Below are 24,956 nucleotides of genomic sequence, written 5' to 3' on the forward strand. Positions count from 1 at the left end.
AGCAGGCAGCAGCTGCATTGAAAAATGCTGGCCAAGCTGTTACAATTGTTGCACAATATCGACCTGAAGGTAATAACATGCTTATTGTCTGTAGTTATTGCTTATTTTAGTTTTTAAAATTCTTCCTCTTTAATAATGTTTAACTTCCAAGCTTCCTTTTTTGTGGTTTTTTTGTGTGTGTGTGTGATTTGCAAATCTAGTATTTGTTTAGTCTGAACCTAGTTCTTTTTCGAAATCAAAAGTTGGTTTTTTTTTTTGGTTTTTTGGGTTTTTTGTTTTTTGAGATGGGGTTCCACTCTTGTTGCCCAGGCTGGAGTACAATGGCGTGATCTCAGCTCATCGCAACCTCCACCTCCCAGGTTCAAGTGATTCTCCTGCCTCAGCCTCCCAGGTAGCTGGGATTACAGGCATGTGCCACCACATCCAGCTAATTTTTTGTATTTTTAGTAGAGACGGGGTTTCTCCATGTTGGGCAGGCTGGTCTCAAACTCCTGACCTCAGGTGATCGGCCCGCCTCGGCCTCCCAAAGTGCTGCGATTACAGGCGTGAGCCACTGCACCCTGCCAAAAGTATTTTTTAATGATGTGGGAACTGGCATCAGCAAGCTTAACCCACATAACCCCATCATGTGGGTTAATTTAAGTGTTTATTTTTTTAAATCTGTTCTGTAACTAAAGACCTATCTTTTAATGTTCCTTTTACTACTTTATTGATCTGAAAAAATAATAAAAACCATAAGCAAAGATACTAATAATGCCCAAAAAAATCAGGTCACCCAGATTTTTTCTAGTTTTTCAATTAGGTTATAATTATTAATATCAAGATTTAAGACATGCTTCTAATAGCTGTCACTGCTATTTAAAATAAAGAGAAGAATGCCAAGTTTGGGGTATAATGTTTGTCTAGATGGTAAAGTATCATGGATGTGACCTTACTAAGTTCCTAGGGGAAGAAGGTGGTAATGGAAAATTTGAGGTCATGCCATATTACACATATGTAAGACTCTAGTGTATATCAACATAACCACATCCCCAGTAAAACCTCAGTGGATTTTAAAAAGCTTAAATACCCAAAAGAATATATAGCGTATTTGTTGATGCTCGTAAACAACATGATGAAGAAGGAAAAAATGATATGAGTAAAAGAGCTAAATGAGTAATTCCATAATTTATCAACTAATTACATTTATTATTTTTTTTTGAAGCAGAATTTGTTTTTTTAATGTAGTATGTTTTTTAGCTGATCAAAGTAGCATGTTGAGCATTGCTTGGTCTTTCTTAAGAAGGTTCTGTCTAAGGTTCTGTCTAAACAAGGGAAAATTTGTTCAATTGGGAGTAAATTCTGAATATTAATTCACATTAACCAAACAATAGGGACTAACATATGAAGTCAGAAGGTCAATTCATTAATTTTTGTGAGAAACAAATCTGCCAGTGGGACCCCATGTACTTTTATCTTCTGGCCAACACATTCCACCCCATAGGTACACTATATGGAAGCCAAGTTACAGTCACTCGTTCCTTAGTATTATAGACAGCCTCTCATTTATATAAGGAATACAGACTTTTTAGGTGTGGTTACGGGTAACTTAATATCTGCTCCCTGACCTCAAAACACACAGAACACACAAAAGCAGTAAGAAAAACAAAACATACACATATGCTCCTACCCACACAACTTCATTTCATATTTACTAAAACTAAGAAGATAGTTGTAATACCTGGACAACCAAGTAGAGGTAAAGACTGCTTAAGCAGCTGAGATCTTGCAGAAGCCACAAGGAAAGAGGGGAAGAGTTAAAATATGGAATGTTAAGAATGCTTCGTAGTGTCAAAAATTTAGGATATGGTATAAAATTGCACCTCTTAAAGGTGAGGGGCTCGTTTTTGAGGTATAAAAACATGAGCCTTTTTTATTGCAGGCCTCCTGGGAAGTGGGGTGAGCAGGCTGGAGCAGAAGCCACTCGTGATGTGGTTGGTTTAGAAGAGCAGAGGACCCATATTTGGATAAAGCAGCCTGCCTCTGTAGGATCAGACAATGTGACAGTATTGGGTTTTAAAACCTCTAAAAATGTCCTGTGCCTCCATCTTTCCTGTGCCCCTAGACTCTGGAATAGCTACTCCAGCAAAATCTAGCAAAGTAGCAAAGTAATAAGTACTTTTTTTTTTTTTGAGACGGAGTTTCACTCTTGCCCAGGCTGGAGTATAGTGGTACAATCTCAACTCACTGTAACCTCCGCCTCCCTTGTAGGTGGGATTACAGGCACCTGCCACCACGCCCGGCTTAGTTTTGTATTTTTAATAGCAACGGGGTTTTGCCATGTTGGCCACACTGGTCTCCTGAGCCTTAGGTGATCCGCCTGCCTCGGCCTCCCAAAGTGCTGGGATTGCAGGTGTAAGCCACCACCCCCAGCCCCAGTAATAAGTAATTTAAAAGTAGCCTCACATTCATACAAAGATAATAAGAAGAGGTGGGGAAAAGCATCAAAGCTTAGTAACAGATTAGCTACACGCACATACAACACAAAAACATTAACACAAATCAGATTAAAATTTAACCTTAATGTTTTGCAATTTATGCATTCACTTTGAAAGAAGACCACAAAGTAGAAATATAAGAACTATAGGAAAAGATGACTCAATAACCAAAAGAAATTAACTTTGAGCTGGCAGAACCCAGGAGAGAAGAAAGCAACCAAGTTAGTGAAATTAGACCACAAACACAGAGTCACTGCAGAAAACCAGGAGACATAGAAGATACAATAGAAAAAGTAGACAAAATGAAACAGAGAAAATCCGAAAAGATTAAAAGAAAATGTTAGCAATGGAAGGTAGTTATTTTTACAATATATACATAATTAGACTTTCTGAAGAATAATTTTAAGGAAGAGAATAAATGTCTTAAATTATAATTCAATGCATTCAAGAAAACTTTCTTGAAATAAAAAGAAATCAATCTTTGTATTAAAAGGGTACAGTGTCGTATAGGGAAAAGTGACTCCGAATGGCCACAACTCAGACATTCTTGTTAACGTTTATTAAGAAAGAATTTTTTCGGACCCAGGCAAAGATACCAAGTCATGATACAGCAGGGAAAATTGGTTGATAGGAAAAACTACTCTAATGCTTAGTGAGCATAGGACAGAACAAAAATAGTTAATTCACTTGTAATCCCAGCACTTTGGAGGCTGAGGCAGGAGAACTGCTTGAGTTTAGGACTTCAACACCAGCCTGGACAACAAAGTGAGACCCCATCTCTACAAAAAAATCAAAAATTAGCCAGGCGTGGTGGCACATGAATGTGGTCGCAGCTACTCAGGAAGCTGATGCAGGAGGATCACTTGAGCCCAGGAGGTTGGGGCTGCAGTAAGCCGTGTTCGTGCCACTGCAGTCCAGCCTGGGCAGCAGAGGGAGATCCTGTCCAAAAAAAAAAAAAATCATTAATTTTTACCATTTTTATAGTTAGTGGCTCTTAAGTTTAATTTACCCCTATATGCACTAGATACACTTTCCACTGATAGTTAGCAAGGCTGGGCTACTCTTATCCTAGGTTAGTTATTGAATGGGCCCAAGAGTTTCCCTCTCACTATCTTCTACTGTGCTTGTATTGTTTGGTCTTTCCTTCTTTATTCTTTCTTTTTTGCTTCTTTTTGTGATTTCTGCACTTTTCTTTTGTATGAGCCTTTCTAGATGGTACTCTTTTTATTTAGTTGTATTCAGTACTTTCACCTATTCTAGTATAGATGAAGCCATTTTTGTATCAAGGAGAATTTGCATTCTTTGATTATTTAAATAGCAACTATTTAGTAGATACATCTATGTGTCAAGGGTTACTCTTATGTTGATTACTCTCACATGTGTCTTATTTCCAGACATCTCCTGAACACCACACTTATGTGTCCTATTTGATTTCTTTAGCTGTATTTCTCAATGTGTTTCAAATTTAACGTTTATGAAATTTAACTTTTTTTACTAGCTCAATAAATGGCACCTCCATTCGTGCTTAAACCAGAAGCTCAGGAATCATACTTGACTCCCTCCCCATTCACAACCTCTCAGTCACAGCCACTAGCCTAGCCAGAGCCACCATCATCCCTTACCTGAATTACTGTAAAATCCTCTAACATGTCTCCTCACTTCTTTCTTAATTTTCTCCAATACATTCCCTATTCCTCAGCCAAAATGATCATTTTAAATACAAAAATTGGGTTGAATTATTCCCCATTTAAAACAATATCCATTTTACTCTTAATAAAACCCAAATCCTTTAATAGGCCTGCAAGTTTCTTTGTAATTGTACACAGCACAGCACATATGATTTTACTTCATGCCTTCCACTCTTTCCTTTGCTCCTTAAGTTCTAACCATACAGCCCTTTTTTCAGACCCTTGGCTGTACCAGATTATTTCCTCATTCTCTTCTTTCTTAGAATATTTTTCCCCTGTGTTCTTTTGACGGCTAGTTTATCTGTCCCATTCTCATGTTTCTATAAGGATGTACCCGAGACTGGGTAATTTATAAAGGAAAGAGGTTTAATTGACTCACAGTTTCAAAGGGCTGGAGAGACCTCGAGAAACTTATAACCATGGCAGAACGGAAAGCAAACATGTCCTTCTTCACAAGGCGGCAGGAGAGAGAAGAGTAAGAGCCGAGTGAAGGGGAAGCTGCTCTCAAGCCGTCAGATCTCATGAGAACTTACTGTCACAAGAATAGCATGGGGGGAACCACCCTCATGATTGAATTACTTCCCACTGTGACCCTCCCCCCACATGTGGGGATTATGGGAACTGCAATTCAAGATGAGATTTGCGTGGGGACAGAGCCAAACGGTATCAGCTAGTTCCTTCTCATAGCACTGATATTTTTACTTTATAACAGTTACACAGTTTATAGTTGTATGTTTATTTAGGTGTCTATTATTTAAGGCTTGCTGTATCCTCATAAAATATGTAGCAATATCCCTATTTACAGAGGATGAAGTAGACTTAGATAACAAAGTTAGCAATAGCTAAGATTCATACCCAGATCTGTTGCCTTCAAAGTCTAGATAGTTTTCACTGAGAATATCTTGATGAGTCTGGTGAAGTGATGTATGCTGTATTCTTCTACCACGGCTATGGTACTTTTGCCTAATGAAGGCAAAGTAAGTGCCAGCAGAGCACAGAAGACAGGCACTGCCTTAGAAATTTAAAAGGAGGGAGACTATATTGCCTGGCTGATGAAAGACACCATAGAGTGGGATTGGCGCGTAACTGGGAACTTAAAGAATGGATAGGATTTAGATGGGCAGAGAGAAAAAATGACGTCATAGGTGAAGAATAACAGACGACCAAAGATAGGAGAGTTAAAATTTTAAAGTATGTTTTGGGTACTTTAAAAATTTACCTGTCCTCCTTGCTGTATTGCTGCTTACCTATGTCTGCTTATTAATCCGTGATACTATGGCTTCATATTTTGTTTTAATATTAATTATATATTTTTAACATGTATTTTTGTTGTACAGCACATTTTAAAGAAAAAAACATATTTTAGATTATCAAAGCATAACTACTATGAGGGCCGAAGATAGAAGTTGAAGAGTCAAATTTTCTTTCTCAATGTGCTGGCTATTTTAAGAAGTACGAAAGGAGTCGCCTCACACTCTGATAATCATCATCTTGCAGTTAGTGTCTTTCCTAAAGGCTTGGGATTCTCTACCTTATTGATAATCTTACAGACAGACAGACAGACAGAGATAAAGGTAAACTTCTGGTAGAATTAAGTTTTCTCTCTTTTAGGATCTATGGCTTGCCTTATTAGTCTTCCAAAAAAGTACTATTATGGGTTTTTGAGCTTGTATACTTTGAACTTTCTTGACTTGGATTCTAATTATGAGGAAAAATAATCTCTACAAGACATATGAAGGAACATTATCTTCTAACTCCTGTCAGTTTTATTAATTCCAAAGGCAAGGAGTAATTCACATGGGGGGGGGGGTGGCCTTTACTGTTAATCTTTTTGTAGAATCGTTATCAGAAATTAGCTGGACGTGGTGGCTTATGCCTCTAATCCCAGGACTTTGGGAGGCCTAGGTGGGAGGAGTACTTGAGCCCAGGAGTTCGAGACCAGCCTGGGCAACATAGCAAGATCTCGTCTGTACTAAAACTTTTTTAAAGTTTTTTATTTATTTATTTTTTATTTTATTTTATTTTTTTGAGACAGAGTCTCGCTCTGTCACCCAGGCTGGAGTGCAGTGGCCGGATCTCAACTCACTGCAAGCTCCGCCTCCCGGGTTTACACCATTCTCCTGCCTCAGCCTCCCGAGTAGCTGGGACTACAGGCGCCCGCCACCTTGCCCGGCTAGTTTTTTGTATTTTTAGTAGAGACGGGGTTTCACTGTGTTAGCCAGGATGGTCTCGATCTCCTGACCTCATGATCCACCCGTCTCGGCCTCCCAAAGTGCTGGGATTACAGGCTTGAGCCGCCGTGCCCGGCCTTTTTAAAGTTTTTTAATTAGCCATGCGTGGTAGTGCAAACCCGTAGTCCCAGGCGAGACAAGAGGATTGCTATGATCTCACCACTGCACTCTCGAGCCTGGGCGACAGAGTGAGACCCCGTCTCAAAATAAAAATAAACATGGGAACTGGAAATATAATACTATAATTGTTTTGGACTCCATATCCCAAAGTTATAAAATTTTATCAAATACTTCCTAGTCTATAGTTTAAGAATCTCTTGGCCTGGCACAGTGGCTCACGCCTGTAATCCCAGCACTTTGGGAGGCAGAGGCGGGCGGATCACGAGGTCAGGAGATTGAGACCATCCTGGCTAACACGGTGAAACCCCGTCTCTACTAAAAATACAAAAGCAGAATTAGCCGGTCATACTGGCGGACTACACGGGAGGCTGAGGCAGGAGAATGGCGTGAACCCGGGAGGCCGAGCTTGCAGTGAGCCGAGATCGCGCCACTGCACTCCAGCCTGGGTGACAGAGTGAGACTCTGTCTCAAAAAAAAAAAAAAAAAGAATCTCTTGTGATAGAATATAATAGCAAAACTGTATGCCATGCATGGTACGAACCATGTTATGTTTATTAACTCTTAATTGCCAAGATAATCCTCTAAGTAAGCACTGTTATCCCCATTTTACGTTACAGTTGAATAAGCTACGCCATAAAGAGACTAAGTAATTTGCTGGTAACACAGCTGTTAAATGGTTAAGATTTCTTCTAGCCCCTTTTAAGGGAAGGAAAACCTTTTCCTCCACCCTTGTATGTTCAGTAACGGGGCCTGCGAATTAAACTGACAGAAAAAACAGATTAACATGAAAAAAAAGTTTCTTGTATATGGATGCAAGACGCAACAAAAGAAATGCTGTAGCTAGCTTGTGGATAAAGTTAAAAACTTGTATACCTAATCTAGTGGGGAAAAGGAAGGAGGGAGAAACAGCTTTTATTGGAAAAGCACATACATTTCTTTAGGAAAGACAAGTTTTTAGGAGAAGAGATGGGGATAAAATTTGTGGTAACGTTTGTCTGAACTGGTGTAAAGGGTCTTTCCGTTCTTCGGGGCCATCAGACTCCTCAGAGACGGTATTTATGGGAACACCATTTCTCAGAAGCTGCACCTTTTGGTCAGTTTAGAGAAACTCCAGGAAGGCTTTTTTTCTGCATCTGTTGAATCTCAGGTATCTTCAGCTTAAAATAATCTTTGTGGCAACTCTGTTCTCACTCTTTCAACTACAGCTAAACTCTTGGAGTCTCTAACCTCAAATATTTAATCTTATTGTTCCTCAAGAGTATTAGGCCAACTTTCAGAGCTTATATCTCAATCTTTTGTTCAGAAATCATTAATTACATTGTAGTAATACCATAAAAGAAATAAAGCAGAAAGCATTAAACTCAATATATAAGTTAAACTTACTTTCTCTTTCCCCTAGGTTAGGTCTTATATTTGTGATGTAGTTTATTTTCATAAGAAAAAAACTGTTTGGTGTTATAATCCCTATTTTACAAGTGACTGAAGTCTAGAAAGGTTAGGCCATAGTCACTTAACTTTTCTGCGCTTCAAAGCTTTGATTGAAATCTTGAGTTACAGAGGTAGATTTCTAACACCCAGTGTCCTGACTTTATTTTCATTATTACTTCTTATACCAACCAAAGGGAGAAGAGGTGGAGGTAATCGTGGGAGATTGCAGTGGACTAGTGGCATTTATTTGCAGGCATTTGTCATTTCTTATGATTTTCGTAGAAGATACATCCTTAAATTTTTTTTCAGTCTCCTGCTTTCCCACTTTCCTTGCTGTATTTTTCTACATACCTGTGCTAAGTTGACCCTTCAGTCTCCTGCTTTCCCACTTTCCTTGCTGTATTTTTCTACACACCTGTGCTACAGTTGACCCTTGAACAACACAGGTTTGAACTGTGAGTGTCTATTTATGCAGGTGCTGTTCAGCCAAACTGGGATAGAAAAATACCATATGCCTGTCGGATTCCACAAGGCCTCCTGTTAGACTTGAATATGCATGGGTTTGGGTATACATGGGGTTCTAGAACTAATCCTCCGAGTATACCAGAGAGCTGTTGTACTTAAAACAACTAACTGGCCTTCTTAAAAATAGTTTTCCTTTTTCTTCTCTAGGCCAATTTGTAGTATCCATCCTCTTGAGAGTTGTTTCTCTTGGGTTTAATGTCTGTGTTTAATCTATTTTATTATAGTTATAAATGAATGTTTTTCTTCAGGGATTGCATGTTAAGAGAGAGAGGAAGTCCAGTTTCCCCCATACCCCTTCTTCACTTTCCTCCATCTTTTTACTTCTAGTGTGGAGGTGAAAACAAAGGTTAAAATTTGAAAGGGGAGATCAAATGAAAAAATCAGCTTTTAAATATCTCTCCTTGTATAAGCGCACACATACTAACTTGTAGCCAGCAGTTCAGATACTTCCTAATACGTTTCATGACAAGAAATACGGTTTGATACAGGAATTTTTAAGATGTTGAATGGAGAAAATCTCTTAGGTAAAATTATAGCTTTGCTGAGTTTTGATGTAATTTCTAGGAGAAGAATGTAAATGACTTAACTGAAAAAAGGGATGAAACTCTTCTGTCAAAATAAAAACTTAAGAAAATAGCTCAGCTACTTGAGAGGCTAAGGTAGGAAGATTGCTTGAGCCCAGGAGGTCAAAGCTACTGTGAACCATGATCGTGCCACTACACTCCTGCCTGGATGACAGAGCAAGACCCTGTCTCCAAAACAACCTTAAAAAAAAAAAAAAAAAAAAAACAAGAATAAAGAAAAAATATATATTGGTGGGACTGTTTAAGAAAATATACACAGAATGGGTGAATTGTGGAGATTGATAGGACTAAAAGTATCAATTGATTGAAACAAAAAGAAAAGGTTAGAATCTTAACTAGGTAAATGAAATAGAAGGTTTAAAGGAAAAGTAACTTTAAAATGCTGAAGTATTGTTGAACATATAGAAAGGTGGCTGTGAGGAATTGTTAAGAGTAAGGCAAAGATTTGGCCAGGCGCAATGGGTCACACCTATAATCCCAGCATTTGATGAAACTCTGTCTCTACTAACAAAAAAATTAAACAGACATGGTGGTACACACCTGTAATTTCAGCTACTGAGGAGGCTGAGGCACAAAAATCGCTTGAATCCAAGAGGCAGAAGCTGTAGTGAGCCAAAATTGCACCACTCTACTGCAGCCTGAGCAACAAAGCAAGGTGGGGGTGGGTGGGAAGACTAAGCAAAAACTGTAAATATGAAGGTCTGAATACAGTGGAAGAAATAAGTCACAAATTTAAGAAATTATCAGGAATTGACTTAGCTCTTCGGTGTCTTAAATTTTTAATATCTGAGACTATGTTAACTGCTTTGTAGTAGCTTAGTTACTCATTAAGAAAGGATATTTTCTGCGTCACTGTAAAAAGTAATGTGTTCTTTTTACAGAAAGCTTTTAAATCTCTAAAATGTAGACTATTTTAAATCACTAGGACTTCTGTTAATCAGATCAGCGAAATTGCTAAAGCTGATAGCGCTGCATAAGACGTGATATGCATCTTATTTAAAATGCATCGCGGAGCTTTTAAGGTGGTAAGGAATTAGCAAGCAAAACCTGAAGGGAAACTAGGAACTCAGGGCTGAGGAAGCACAGAAGTCTCTCTTGTTTCAGGCGCGACAGCGTACTGGCTTGGGAGAGCCAGTTAAATTTTCGGAAATTTTCCAAACTCAAGCATAGCCTTTATTAAAAATAAAATTATACAGAAGTACAAATAAGTTACATTTAAAATAGTAAAATTGAAAACAAAGGTAATAAATATTGAAAAGTCATCACTTCCTAGTTGTTTTCTAGGAAGTAAAATAATAGAAACATAAACCAGTGGGACTAATAGAAAATACAAAAAGAGGGCTGGACGCAGTGGCTCACACCTATAAATCCCAGTACTTTGGGAGGCCAAGGTGGGCGACTCAAAAGGTCAGGAGTTCAAGACCAGCCTGGTCAACATGGGGAAACCCCCGTCTCTACTAAAAACACAAAAATTAGCCAGGCGTGGTGGCGGGTGCTTGTAATCCCAGCTACTCAGGAGGCTGAGGCAGGAGAGTAGCTTGAACCCCGGAGGGGAAGATTGCAGTGAGCTGAGATCGTGCTACTGCACTCCAGCCTGGACAACAGACCGAGACTCCCTCTCAAAAAAAGAAAGAAAATACAAAAAGAGGTAGATTTAAAGCTGAATCGCCCAGAACTCCTCCTCTCCCTCAAAAAAATTAGGAAAGCCAAACCAAAATTTGTTAAAAATCTACAATAAAACTATGCAAAAAGGTGAAAGATATCCTGTGAACCCCAAATATAAGCTGATGTAAACAAGGTATTAACAGCTGCAAAACTATCTGATATCAGCATCTGTGTAAGGGAATGTAATAGGAGAAGCCCAGTGTTAACCAGTACTCAACGACAAAATGCAGTAGGTAAATTTGAGAACACCAAGTGAACTGTAAGAGTTTTTTACAATCTGCATGTTGAGTGCAAAGAATCTCCAGTAAGATATGAAGGGGCCACGAGCAGTAGGCCCTACGACACAGTTAACCAGCTGTAGCTCCCTTTCCGCTTAAAGCCCCACACTAAGGAAGAACTGCTGGGAATAAAATCCAAATTGAACAGGATAGGAATAATAAAGCCAAAGGAAATAGAAGGTTCAGATTAATGGGGGTGGGTAAATTTCAGGCTGTCTCACAGTGTCTGAGATCATGTCTTTAAACACTTGAAAGAAACAAAATGGAGAGTTCTAGAGCTGTGAAGTGAGAAAACCTGTCTTGACTCATAACTCCTCTGTAAAAGTTGGGGAAAACTAATTTCATATAAAAATGAGCAACAATCGAATCCCATGGAAGCCTGTTTGAAAATGAAAATACGGATTAGTGTAGTATCTCCACAGACAGTAAAGCTGTACCAGAAAGACAGTTTATGACGCTAGTGTCAACTAAAATTAATATTTCAAAAAAGTTAAAGAAAAATGATGGAATATGTGGAAGAGCAGCATCAATAAGTTGATAGAACTCAGAAAATTAGTAGAAATAAAGACATGATTTTAAAAACTAAATTTAACTGTAAGAGACATCTTTCCTTAAACCAAGAAGGTGAAAAGGAAGAAAAATTTTTAAAGCAAAAATAGACCTTCTCTTTCTACGATTTGATCAGTTTACTCCTAAAGCCATTAGGTAGAGCAGAGAAAAATGGTTTAATCTATACCTCAGTCTGGAGAGGTTTAGGAGAGCTTTGGTGGCTCATTGGACTTATCCATGAGGATCCGGCTTCCGTGCAGGGTAGTGCCTTGGTTCAGGAGTGAGCGCCCGAGGGCTGGTGAGGAAAGCACATACGGAATGCTCAGAGCCCAGTCAGGGAAGTGGATGGTTGTTCAAATCGAGATTGACCAAATTAATATATTAGGTTATTGTTATTCATAATTTTCACTGTGGAGAAGAGAGTTACAAATATGGAAAGGAAGAAAACTTAAATATGAATCCTGTAATACTGCATTAGAATTGAAGAAATTGGTTTGAAGGGATGGTTTTCCATTGATACAGATGTAAACATAATTATCTATATCAGTGAGTATGTATCTGTGTGTATGTAATTTTCCCTGGCTCTGCCCACTGAGAGGGCCGGAGCCTAGTACCACCCCAATAGCAGTGAGCACCTGGCATCCAGATCTTGCCTTGCAAAATATTGTTCCCCACTGAAATTACTAAGGCTTTTTTGACAAATGGCAGGTTCCCCAGAAGTCAGGCAGAGGAAATGCTAGATTGTTCTGTAATATCCTTTGCCAGAAAACAAGACTCAAGGAATATTGGAGACATGTCAAATGGACACAGAATCTAACTTCAAGGGACCCTCACTGGCCACATCAGGAACAATCTCAGCATTCATTTCGTGGTCATAATGGCATATTGTAACTCACTGAATAAAGTAGGAAATAATGAGTTTTTCCTCATATAAATAAATGAATTAATTGAAAGTTTGATGAGAATGGAGAATTGTACAGTTTCAGTAATTTATTTGCAAAAGGGAAAAGTAACTTTACAGTAGAGAAACCTGACAGACACAGCTTTAATCAAGTGATAAAGTTAATAACATTGGTAATGGGACAAATCAAAATGGTGTACCACCTGATACGGGTATGTCGGGTAGAACATAACATCTGTGATATTCCTGCCAAAGTTGGATAACCTCAATCTAATTGTGTGGAAACTTCAGGCAAACCCAAATTGAGAGATATTCTACAAAACAGTTGACTTGTAATCTCCAACAGTGTTAAGATCACAAAGTCAAGGAAACACTGAGAAACTGCTGTGACTCAGAGTCTAAAAAGATACAACACCTAAACGCAACAAATGATTTTGAATTGGATCCTTTTGCTATAAAGAACATTATTGGTGGCTCTTCATAGGGTTCTGAGCATTAGATGGTAGTAATGTATTAATGTTACTTTGATTTTGATGGTTTTGTAGTTATATAGGAAAATATCTGTAGGAAATATACACTGAAGTATTCATGGGTGATGAGACATCAAGAAGGCAAATTGCTATCAAATGGTTCAGGAAAAACAGTTTGTGATTGCTTTAGTCTTTAAAAAAATATTAGTAAGAAGAAAGAAAGAAAAGAATTGAAAGTGACAGATATAGAAGGTAGGCAAAGAATATTCAACATGCTTGTAATGGGAGTCTCCTAGGAAGAAATCCAAAACAATGCTAGAAAATGCATAAGCAAGAAATCTTTTCTAAAATTAAAAAAGTTATTTCAAACTACTTATCAAAATGCCATAATGAAATGATTAGAATTTAAAGGAAAAAAAAATATATGGAATTCCACTTCCCTCCCCCATCAAAAAAAGAAAGAAAATTCTGTTGTTCTCAGTTTATAGAAGACTAATGGAGTGAATATACTCAATAAAGAAAGAAGCTGAATCAAACAGACTTTCACATATAAAGACTGGAATCAAATGTATCAACAAATAATTAGAGTTACAGTGTTCGTATAAACACTTCCTGGGGAGAGAGAACAACCTTCAGACATCCAAAATGATAGGAGGAGGGATACTGACATAAGGACTGGTGTTAGCATTAATGAAGGTGATTACAAGGAAGAGGGTGTATAATATGAAAAAGCTATATGCTCTGACAATTTTGATAAGGTACAGTTATTAAAAAATGGCAGAATTTGCGGATAATACGAAAACAGAATAAGCTTCCTAATTGCTTTAAAGTATTTAACTGGATATAAAAGTATAGTATTTGCAATCAGATCTGGGAAGATTGCTTGTAGGAGGAGACCAAAAGACAAAAGCCAAACCAAAGTTTGCCATTAGAACAAAAGGACAAGTGATTCTGAATTTTTACACACACACTTAAAAGAACAAACCATATAGTGAGACCGTGCTCTGGTTACTGTTGCTTCATAAGATACTACCCCAAGCTTAATAGATTAAAACAGCCTTTTAATAGATTTTGTAGGTTAGGAATTCAGGCAGGTTCTGGCTGGATGGTTCTTGTTTTCCTTCTGGCATCAACTGAGGTCACTTAGTGGGACTTGGCGAATGAGCTGCTTCGGAGGGCCCAGTTTGGCTTTGCTCCTCTTGTCTTATGCGTTGATGGTACCGGCTGGAAGTTTGGGCTCGGAGTACCATCATGTGACCTCTGCAGTATGGTGGTTTTAGAACAGTCTTGTTACGTGGCACCTGGCTTCCACTGAACAAGCATTACAGAAGAACCAGGCAAAAGCTTCATGGCCTCTTCTGATGTGACCTTGAAAGTCACACAGGATTACTTTCACATTTTTGTTATACAAATGACCCAAAGCACTAGTCCAGATTCCAGGAGAGGGGAATTAGATTCCGCCTCTCGATCTAAGGGCAATGGCAAGGTCACAGTGTACAAGAGCATGGGATGCGGGCATCTTTGGAAAATACAGTCTGCTACTGGTTTATTTATGTTAAAAGCTTGAGTAAATAAGACAGGATGATAAGAATAGAACTGAGAACAAACAATTTCAGTCACATCAAAAGTTAATTCATGAAAACAGACAATTTTCAGGCTTGCTAATAAAGCAGAATTTAACCCTGTGAAGTATATAAGAGTTATACGTACAGCAAAGAAGTAAAGGTTAAAAACAAAGGACTGCATATAGCTGTAAAAAAAAAAAAAAAAGAAAAAGCATGGATGACATCTTTATATATTGTGCAGTTATCTTCTGGATATACTTACTTTTTTTTTTTTTTCCTGGGATGAAGTCTGTCTCTGCCGCCCAGGCTGGAGTGCAGTGGCCGGATCTCAGCTCACTGCAAGCTCCGCCTCCTGGGTTTACGCCATTCTCCTGCCTCAGCCTCCCGAGTAGCTGGGACTACAGGCGCCCGCCACCTCGCCTGGCTAGTTTTTTGTATTTTTTTTTAGTAGAAACGGTTTCACCATATTAGCCAGGATGGTCTCGATCTCCTGACCTCGTGATCCGCCCGTCTCGGCCTCCCAAAGTGCTGGGATTACAGGCTTGAGCCACCGCGCCCGGCCCTGGATATACGTACTATTAAGTGAAAAAAGCAAAGCAGAGAAATGTGTATTCTACTGTTGAAGAAAGAAGAGAAATGTTGGCTGGGCGCAGTGGGTAATCCCAGCACTTTGGGAGGCCAAGCCAGGCGGATCATGAGGTCAGGAGTTCGAGACCATCCTGGCCGACATACTGAAACCCCGTCTCTACTATAAAAATACAAAAATTAGTTGGGCGTGGTGACGTGTGTCTATAGTCCCAGCTTCTCAGGAGGCTGAGGCAGAAGAATCGCTTGAACCCGGGAGGCGGAGGTTGCAGTGAGCCAAGATCGCGCCACTGCACTCCAGCTTGGAGACAGAGCGAAACTCCCTCTGAAAAAGGAAAAAAGAAATGTATGTTTGTGTGTATATATACACACATATATACAGATATGAAAATATGGAATAAATGTAAATGTATTTGCATGTTTGTGTGTATCTTTATATTGTTTACATGTGTACATATAAAGATCAGGACAGAATAGGATGAGAAAAAGGGATAGAAGCTGGACTTGTAAATACCTGTGTTTTATAGATTTGACTGCAGAGTTGTTTTACCTACTTATCAATGAAATTTTTAAAAGGCAAATTGAAGTTGAAAATAAAGTACAAATGAATCTAAATGTGTATCCACTTGGCAACAGTAATACTCAGGGAGGAACTATTCCAAGTAATTTTGAAATGGTGATTGGGCAGGTACAGAGGCTCACACCTGTGATCCCAGAGCTGTGAGAGGCCAAAGCGAGAGGATTGTTTGAGGCCAGGAGTTCAAGAGCAGCCTGGACAGCATAGCAAGATGCCATCTCTACCAAAAATAACTTTTAAAAACTTAGCCAAGCATGTTGGTGCACACTACGGTCTCAGCCACTCGGAAGGCTGAGGCAGGATTGCTTGAGCCCAGGAGCTCAAGGCTGCAGTGAACTGTGATTGTACCACTGCAGTCCAGCCTGGGCAACAGAGCAGGACCCTGTCTCTGCAAATAAAAAAAGAAAACAATAATTCAACCATACATCTCTAGCTATAGCCTAAGGACTAAAAGCTACAGGAAATAGTTAACTGTTTACGGTAATCATATCGTGGTAGTAGTGTTGGTGGTGTAATTCACTGTTGTAAATGTAATATTGGATAAAACAAGGAAGTCGTTATGCCAGTACTTTTGTTCTGCTATCTCTACTATCTTGAGAACCAGAATTACTCATATCCAAGAAAGCAGATACAACGCTAAAACAGATTAAGTATAAACCCAGTGGTCCTAATTTTTCATTAGAAAAACCAGTATAAACTCATGATCTATTTTTATTATCTCCATTCATCAATCTGTGGTTTAGCTGTGTCTACACGTACTAAAGACAACTTACCATGGATTGATAATTATTTAATTATGATGGATACATTCTATTAAGGCTATTTATGTTTTTATTTTAAGTGTTTTATTATAATTTTGAAAGGATAGTAAAATATTTTGTTAGATATTAATGTGGAACTTTAAATGTTTCTAAGCTTTTTGATGGATTATTGCTTCAATTGAGCTTATTATCCATAAAACAAAGTTGATGATGATGGTGAAAGGAAGAATAACTCAACGATAAACATGCTTACTCTTACTCTGTCATCTTAACCTATACAAACTCCCAGAGAAGTTGTTTGCTGTAAGACAGGCTTGAAACTCAGATTGGAAATGACCTAGTTGTCTGCAATTTGTTTGTTATAAATAGAGGGGAAAAAAAGATATGTGTTTATAACCATGTAACTGCAATATTTTTGAAAAAGTGCTTAAACTTTTGTTATTAATAGATTTAGTAGTTTTTAATATGTAGCTTTAAATACTTCATTTTCAAAATCATATTTTGGTATAAAAATATTTTAAATAAAAATATTCGTGAATGTTACTTCAGATTGCTTTTGTGTCTTTTGAATTTTGACAATTTATAAATTATAAAATGAGTTAAAATGAATTTTATCACTTGTTTAAGGCATATTTTTCCCTTTAGTGTTGACCCTGCACAAGTTCCATATTGAAGTATGTAAAATGAACTGATCGTCTCAAGGGGAAAAAGTCAATAATCAAAGCATCTAGTCTATTAATTATTATTATAGGTTTCTTCCTTAATATAAAAATTAGAATAAATCCTGATTTTTAAAATTTACACTTAAATTCAATAGTAATAAGATTACTGCTGTCTGCTGCATGGAAATTGTCGTTTAGTTGACTAAATGTGTTGTAAACTTTAAAAGAGCAAGTAGAAAAATTCTAACTCAGCCAATTCTAATTTATGGTACATTTAGGTTATTAATAATTTTTTTTTGAAATTTGTGTGTTGGGCAAAATCTTATACATATTACTATTTTAAGGTTCTAACCACATTTAATCAGTTATAGGACAGTTTACATATTTAACATGTTATCTTCAAATAACTTCTTTTTTGAAAATATATCAATTTATTTCTCTTTTTCTTCCATCAGAATACAGTCGTTTTGAAGCTAAAATACATGATTTACGGGAGCAGATGATGAATAGTAGTATTAGTTCAGGGTCAGGTTCTCTTCGAACTAGCCAGAAGCGATCCCTCTATGTCAGGTAAATTTTTTTACTTCTAATTGTGGCAACTCTTAATTAGTTATGAATGTAAATTGTTTTGTATTTTTCACTATAACTTACTTAGTTTTACCATAAGAAAATATATTACAAATCAGTGTTGTTTTTTATTATTGATTCTCTGACAGTGTGTCTTTCAAGAATTGGAATATTGTTGAATTAATAATTTTTTTAATGAAAGTTACGTTATCCTTGAGTAATAATGATATGATAAAGGAAAAAATTCTATGGACCAGAAATTGTTTTCAGATTGATGTGTTAGTAGTGGCTACAAGGTTGATAATATCATATCTAACACTTAGATTTAACCTATATCCTTTTCTAATATATTTTCCATTCAAGTAACATTTAATTACCTTGGCAATTTCCATAGTAGCAAAGGAAGCATATGTAAATTATAATTTAAAATGTGAATAGCCTCAGTAAATAATGCATATTCGGAAAATTTCTACGTGCATTTTTTTTTAAACACTTGGGAGAAGGCAAATATGTTATTTTCCTATAACATAAAGGTTAAATGGCAACATAGGTCTAATAAATAGGTGATATTAGTATATAAACTGTGGGGGTTTTTATTTTCCATTTCGTTGGCTTATAAGACTTAAAACAGAAATCCTAATTTATTTGTGTTCTGTATACTTCTGGTAGAACTTTAACTGATGACTTTATGATACGTTGTTGTAACATTAGCACTGTAAGTAATCTGAACCATTCTTTATAAATGATCATCTCAGTCCTCCGGATTCGGTTGGGGGACCTATTCCTAATATGTTTCATTTATCCTTCTGGTGAGAGAGAGATGTTACATATATAAACATGTATCCTGTACACATGTATATCTATACACACAAACAGGTTCTCTATGCTTGTTTACATATGATATGACTTACTGTCTTCACATAATCTTACTCTGATATATCATGAAAGGAAACTTTTCTCATTTTCTTCTTTCTATTCCTTTTGTCTTTTGCTGTAAGTTCTTTGCTACTTATAACCCTGCCAATGATGTGGGAATCTTAAATCATCAGATTTTTTTCTCCCTTCGCCAATTCTAACAATACTCATTAAACTCTTGTGTTCCAAATTTATTAAAAGTATATTATATATACAGATACATCGAAAATGGAAGAACATGGATTTTTCTACTCTTTTTTACATTCTTTTTTTTTTTTTTTTGCTTATCTACATTTCCTAATTTTAGTATAATTAATAGGTGTTGCCTTTTGTTTGTACTTGATTAAATATTTACAAAGGCATAAAAATCACGACATAATAGGTTATATTTATTTTCAGTACATTTAGTGAGTCATCTTCACTTTTTATTATTTTTAGAGAAGTAATGCTCTCTTTTCTTTCTTTCTTTTCTAAGACAGGGTCTCACTTTGTCACCCAGGCTGGAGTGCAGTGGCACGATCTCAGCTCACTGTAGCCTCAACCTCCTGGGTTCAAGCGATCCTCCTGCCTCAGCCCCCCAAGTAGCTGGGGCTGTAGGCACGTGCCACCATACCCGGCTGATTTTTGTGTTTTTAGTAGAGATGGGATTTCACCATGTTGGCCAGGCTGGTCTCGAACTCCTGACCTCAAGGGCCTCACCCACCTTGGCCTCCCAAAGTGCTGGGATTACAGGCGTGGGCCACTGTACCCAGCTTCTGTTTTTTAAAATCATATATTATCAAAAGACTTATAGGCCGGGCGCGGTGGCTCAAGCCTGTAATCCCAGCACTTTGGGAGGCCGAGACGGGCGGATCACGAGGTCAGGAGATCGAGACCATCCTGGCTAACACGGTGAAACCCCGTCTCTACTAAAAAATACAAAAAACTAGCCGGGCAAGGTGGCGGGCGCCTGTAGTCCCAGCTACTCTGAAGGCTGAGGCAGGAGAATGGCGTAAACCCAGGAGGCGGAGCTTGCAGTGAGCTGAGATCCGGCCACTGCACTCCAGTCCGGGCCACAGAGCGAGACTCCGCCTCAAAAAAAAAAAAAAAAAAAGAGAAAGACTTATAATGAAAAATAACTGTCACTTGCACCAGCCCCTAGTTTCATTCTCCAGGAACAAGCATCCTCCATTTTCCTAGCAAACTTCCTTCACCTCCTTACTTCTAAATATGAAGCCTTCACCTCTGTATTTCTAAATAACATGCATATACTGCTATCTTCTATTTTACCAGTTTTGTATATTAGTCTTAAAACCATGGTAGATGAGAACTTTTCTCTGTAGTACCAAACCACTCATTCAGTCTCATCACCATCACCCAAACATAGCTATCTCTGTTAATAAAACTAATAGCATTTAGAGTCATGTGACTATGTAATAGCTGTCATGACTCAGTCAAGTGGAACCCTATGAGCTGCCTCCTTTCTTCTGCACCCCTTCGTTTTTCCTCGGCTTAATAATTGTCTTACATTTTGTTTGATCAATTTTTCATATACTTACTACTAACTATCTTTCTGTATCTTCCAGTAACCACTGTAGAGCTTTTCACATTACGAAAACCTAGTCACACATACGGTCTGATAGTTCAGGTTTTTCCCATCTTTATGCTCCAGTCTAGACTAGTTCCTCTGTAAACTTGCTGTATAGCTCTCAGCGGGGACTTCCCACTGCCATTATTCTGTTCCCTTTGACTGTCTACCATGTTACATGTTTCCTAGATGCCACGTTTTCTTCTTTCTCAATTAATCTTCCTAGAGCACATCCTCCAGTAAATTCCTGCGAAAAGATGTGTGGGAGGTACCTTTTGAGTCTTAGCATGTCCGAAATGACCTTATTTTGCCTTCTCCCCAATAGAGAATTTGGAATGTTGGGGGAGGGAATGATATCCTGTTTTATTTTCCAGGACCTCATTCATCTTCCATTGCTTTCGTGGGCATAATTTCATGTGTCTGAGATTTTCTTCTGCTTTTTGTATTCTTTGCTTTCTCTGTATTCCTTATTTCTAGCTATCCTGTTTTCTTGGGGGGTTTTTCTTTAGTGTTTTATATAAGGCATTCTTTAAATAGCCAGTGTTCCTTTCATTGTTTTCCATTCTTATGAATAGAGAAATGAAAATAATGGCTTTAACTAGAAGACAATGGGGTAAAGGGAGGAATAAATTGGCTCGTACATTTCCTCTGCTGTCCCACGTCATTCTGTTCTTTGGTATAATTAAATATCTCTAGAGGAGAATCCCTGTCTCCTGCCAATAGTATAAACCGAGTTGCTAGAATTTCATTTTCATCCATGCCAGTCCAGCCATCTTCTCCTTCTCCACCGAGTTTCAGAGTGTACAGCTCCTCAAATTCGATTTCTCTGGAGACTAAACCTCTAGTCTTCTGTGGGTTTGGGGAATGGGAAAAGGAACTTTGGTGGGGGTGGTCTAAGTGCTTCATACAGTGTTTCTACCTTCTGTTTTTAGTACAGTAACTTATCCCTGCCTACCTTGGTACTACTGTACACTTCTAATTTATGACCATCTCCAGGATTCTTGTGGAATAAAACTTGTTTCTATAACCCTCTCTGCTGACACTCCATTTATAGCCTCTTTCATTCTGCTAAATTTAATTAGCGTCATCCAAAAATGGGTTAAAATCTCTCTTCCCCTGTTTTCGTCTCTCTTTTGTATTTTTCTTATTGTCATTTTAATGAGTCAGGATGGAGAAGAAATAGACGCAGTCTGCTATAGTTATTCAGAAGCCTTGTGGTTCTTTTTGAGATGGGGTCTTGCTCTGTTGGCCAAGCTTGTCTTGGACTCCTGGGCTTAAGGGATCCTCACACCTTAACGTCACAAGTAGCTGGGACTGTAGGCACACACCACCACACCTGAGTCTTGTGGGGGTTTTTAGTCAATGTATTTTTAATTTCAAAAGCCAAAAAGAAGGCTACAAAAAACTACCTACAGTAACCTTTTTATAAAGCTCTGAAACAAGCAAAACATACATTATGTTGTTTAGTCACTCACGTGTTATATGATCAAACCAACCAAAAAAGAGTGAGTCAAAGAAACAAACATATGAAGAATGATAGTTAAATCTAATAGTGGGGAACTCTTGCTCCAGGGGAATCAGGACAGAGGGAATATGTGCAGGTGAATGTGAACTACTGATGAAGGTTTCGTGTGTAGTCTTAGCTTGGATAGTAGGTGAACAGATGTTCATTGCACTCTTATGATTAATAACTCACATGTATTCCATGGGCTTCTTTTTTTATGAATCAAATATATTAAAAGAGAATGTTAAACTGCTAACATAAGTAGAGATTGTGGGTGATTATCTTTGATTGAACTTTGTTGTTCAGTAATACAGTTAGATTTTGTGATTCAAAAGGTGAATTTTTATAATAATGTAGGAAGTTAATATTTTCCTTTTCTGAATGTCTTGACATTTGTACTACCTCTTAAGGCACTTTATTTTCTATTTTATATTATGCTTATTTGTCCCCTTATCTTCTCTATGTTTGAAAGTGTGTTTAAGTGAGCCTTCCTACTTACGATTCCCCCTGCTTCCCTAACACCTTTAGCCCCACGAAAAGACTTGAAAGAACTCATTTGAAAAACCATTAACTACTAGTTTATTTATTTAGCTGTCAAGTAATTCCACCCCTCTTGAGTTTTACTTGAAGAGATAGGTTCTTAAATGTTGGGTAGTGTGAAAAAGATTATGATTTTCATCCTAATTTCCAGTTGCCAAATTAGAACAAAAGAATGAATAAATTATATTATAAATGTAATTGCTGTGATCCTTTCTTTCTTACACTCTTGAGAGAGCTTATTTGGACTTAAGAATTTGATTTATCTAAATATTGTACATAATCGAGTGGTAGGACACAATGTTTTCTTTTTGTCAAATTTTAAAATATTCTTAACTTTGCAATTACTGTATTAAATTATTACTTTTTCCAAAATATTTGGCAGCTGATGAAGTCATCTGTAATTAATGTTCATCATTGTTACTGACTCTGAAAACCCTACCAGCTCTAGTATTGTGAACAAATGGAAGGAGTGATCAACTGGCAGAATAATCACTATGTTGATCTAGTCTTACAGTCCACAACTAATAAATCTAATTTATCAGGGAATTTGTTTTCCTACATGTATCTAATGAAAGTAAAGAGAAGAATGTATCTTAATAATTTTTGTTTGTTAATTTCAAACTCTCTGGATTGGTCTTTATTTTAGAATTCAATATAGCTTGCCGTAGGATTACAAGCCAAGAGCGTTTTTAGAATTTTTCTTGTGATATTGAAAGACACAGATAATACGATACAGTATTTTCGTAACAAGTTGATTTTGCTGTTTCTTTTTTGTCTCGTCTAATATGTAGTGCAGAACTGAACGGGGTGTCATTTGGCCTGCTATGATATATTTATTTATCCAAATTAAATATACTTTCAGAACCCCATGATATGTTGATTAATATTGTTATAACAAGTAATTATGGACTTTTTTTCTTCTGACTCTAGAGCCCTTTTTGATTATGACAAGACTAAAGACAGTGGCCTTCCCAGTCAGGGATTGAACTTCAAATTTGGAGATATACTCCATGTTATTAATGCTTCTGATGATGAATGGTGGCAAGCCAGGCAGGTCACACCAGATGGGGAGAGTGATGAGGTTGGAGTGATTCCCAGTAAACGCAGGTATGTCTGTTTCTTACCGCTTGAATGTGGGGCAACATAAATTATTGATGTTCTTTTAAATTTCTTTTAATTTTTGACAACATGGATAGTCCTAGAGTGCATTATGCTCATTGAAAAAAGCCAGACACAGAAAGACAAAAATTGGATGATCACATTTTTATGTGAAATCTAAAGTAGTCGAAGTCATACAGAGAATGGTGGTTACCAGGGATTAGGAGGATGGGGAAATGAGGAGATACAAAGTTTCCGTGATACAAAATGAGTGAGTTCTGGACCTCTAATATGTAAGCATGGCGACTATAGGTAATAGTACTGTACTTGAAATTTGCTTAACAGGGTCGGTCCTTGGTGTTCTCACCACCCAAAAAAAAGGTAACCAGGTGAGGTAATGGATGTGTTAAGTAGGTTGACTGTAGTGATTATTTCACAGTGTTTGTGTGTGTGTATACACACATAAAATCATTAAGTTGTGCAACTTAAATATATACAATTAGGCCAGGGGCAGTGGCTCATGCCTGTAATCCCAGCACTTTGGGAGGCTGAGGCAGGTAGATCACTTGAGGTCAGGAGTCAAGATGAGCCTCACCAACGTGGTAAAACCCTGTCTCTACTAAAAATACAAAAATTACCTGGGCATGGAGGCGCATGCCTGTAGTCCCAGCTACTCAGGAGGCTTAGGCAGGAGAATTGCTTGAACTTGGGAGGCCAAGGTTGCAGTGACCTGAGATTGCACCACTGTACTCCAGCCTGGGAGACAGAGCGAGACTCTGTCTAAAAATAGACAGAGCGAGACTCTGTATACACACACACACACACACACACACACACACACAATTAAAAATAATCACCAGAACAACTGAAAAAATAAATTTCTTTTACTAAAATGATTTTATGCTGTTTTTTATATTGTGTTTCACAGCCATTTAATTTTATTCAAATGGATTTGTAACCATTGACATAACTAGAAAATATGGGCCAAGCACAATGGCTCACACCTGTAATCCCAACACTTTGGGAGGCCGAGGTGGGTGGATCACAAGGTTAGGAATTCAAGACGAGCTTGGCCAAGAGACCAGCCTGGCCAATATGGTGAAACCCTGTCTCTACTAAAAATACAAAAATTAGCTTGGTGTGGTGGCGGGCACCTATAGTCCCAGCTACTTGGGAGGCTGAGGCAGGAGAACTGCTTGAACCCAGGAGGCAGAGGTTGCAGTGAGCCAAAATCGCACCATTGCACTCCAGCCTGGGCAACACAGCAAGACTCCGACTCAAAAAAAAAAAAAAAAAAAGCAAGTGATGCTTGCTGCCAAGTAGAAATTTATCTAAAGCTACTAGTTGCTGAAAACAAAATAAGTATATATTAAGTCAATGTGCCATTTAGCTATACCAGTGAAGAGAAAACTGAAAGTGTCGTGGTTGATGTAGATAGCTAAGAAGACCTAAATTTTGTGTTTTTGGTGTCATGAATTTCTTCCTTCATGCCAAAATTTTTGGAAATATCTGGTAATACGCTTCACTTTTCTTTTTCCTTGCTTAAATTACATGTATTGGTGCAGTACACTGATCTTTTCTCTTTGCTTTTAATGATTATATATAGGTAGGTAGGTAGATTGAGTGATTTTGTTAAGCAACAGGGTCTTGCTCTGTCACCCAGGCTGAGTGCAGTGATGTGATCATAGCTCACTAAACC

The 24,956-nt window shown here is 37.8% G+C and overlaps 1 protein-coding gene across 6 annotated transcripts in view; it reads left to right on the plus strand.

Moving 5' to 3' along the window:
- Window positions 1-24,956, plus strand: part of DLG1 (discs large MAGUK scaffold protein 1) — a 271,867-nt gene that overhangs the window by 204,395 nt on the left and 42,516 nt on the right. For 4 of the 6 annotated variants that reach the window (XM_023214795.2, XM_023214796.2, XM_023214797.2 and 1 more), the window contains exons 1-3: window positions 1-69; window positions 17,522-17,636; window positions 23,090-23,266. In XM_023214795.2, coding sequence (XP_023070563.1) covers window positions 17,566-17,636; window positions 23,090-23,266 — 248 coding nt within the window. In that variant the 5' untranslated portion in view covers window positions 1-69; window positions 17,522-17,565. The remainder of the gene's footprint in view (window positions 70-17,521; window positions 17,637-23,089; window positions 23,267-24,956) is intronic. The other 2 variants (XM_023214799.2, XM_031935281.1) reach the window with 1 other exon arrangement.

Source organism: Piliocolobus tephrosceles, chromosome 2 (assembly GCF_002776525.5).
Source record: "Piliocolobus tephrosceles isolate RC106 chromosome 2, ASM277652v3, whole genome shotgun sequence".
Lineage (NCBI taxonomy): Eukaryota > Metazoa > Chordata > Mammalia > Primates > Cercopithecidae > Piliocolobus > Piliocolobus tephrosceles.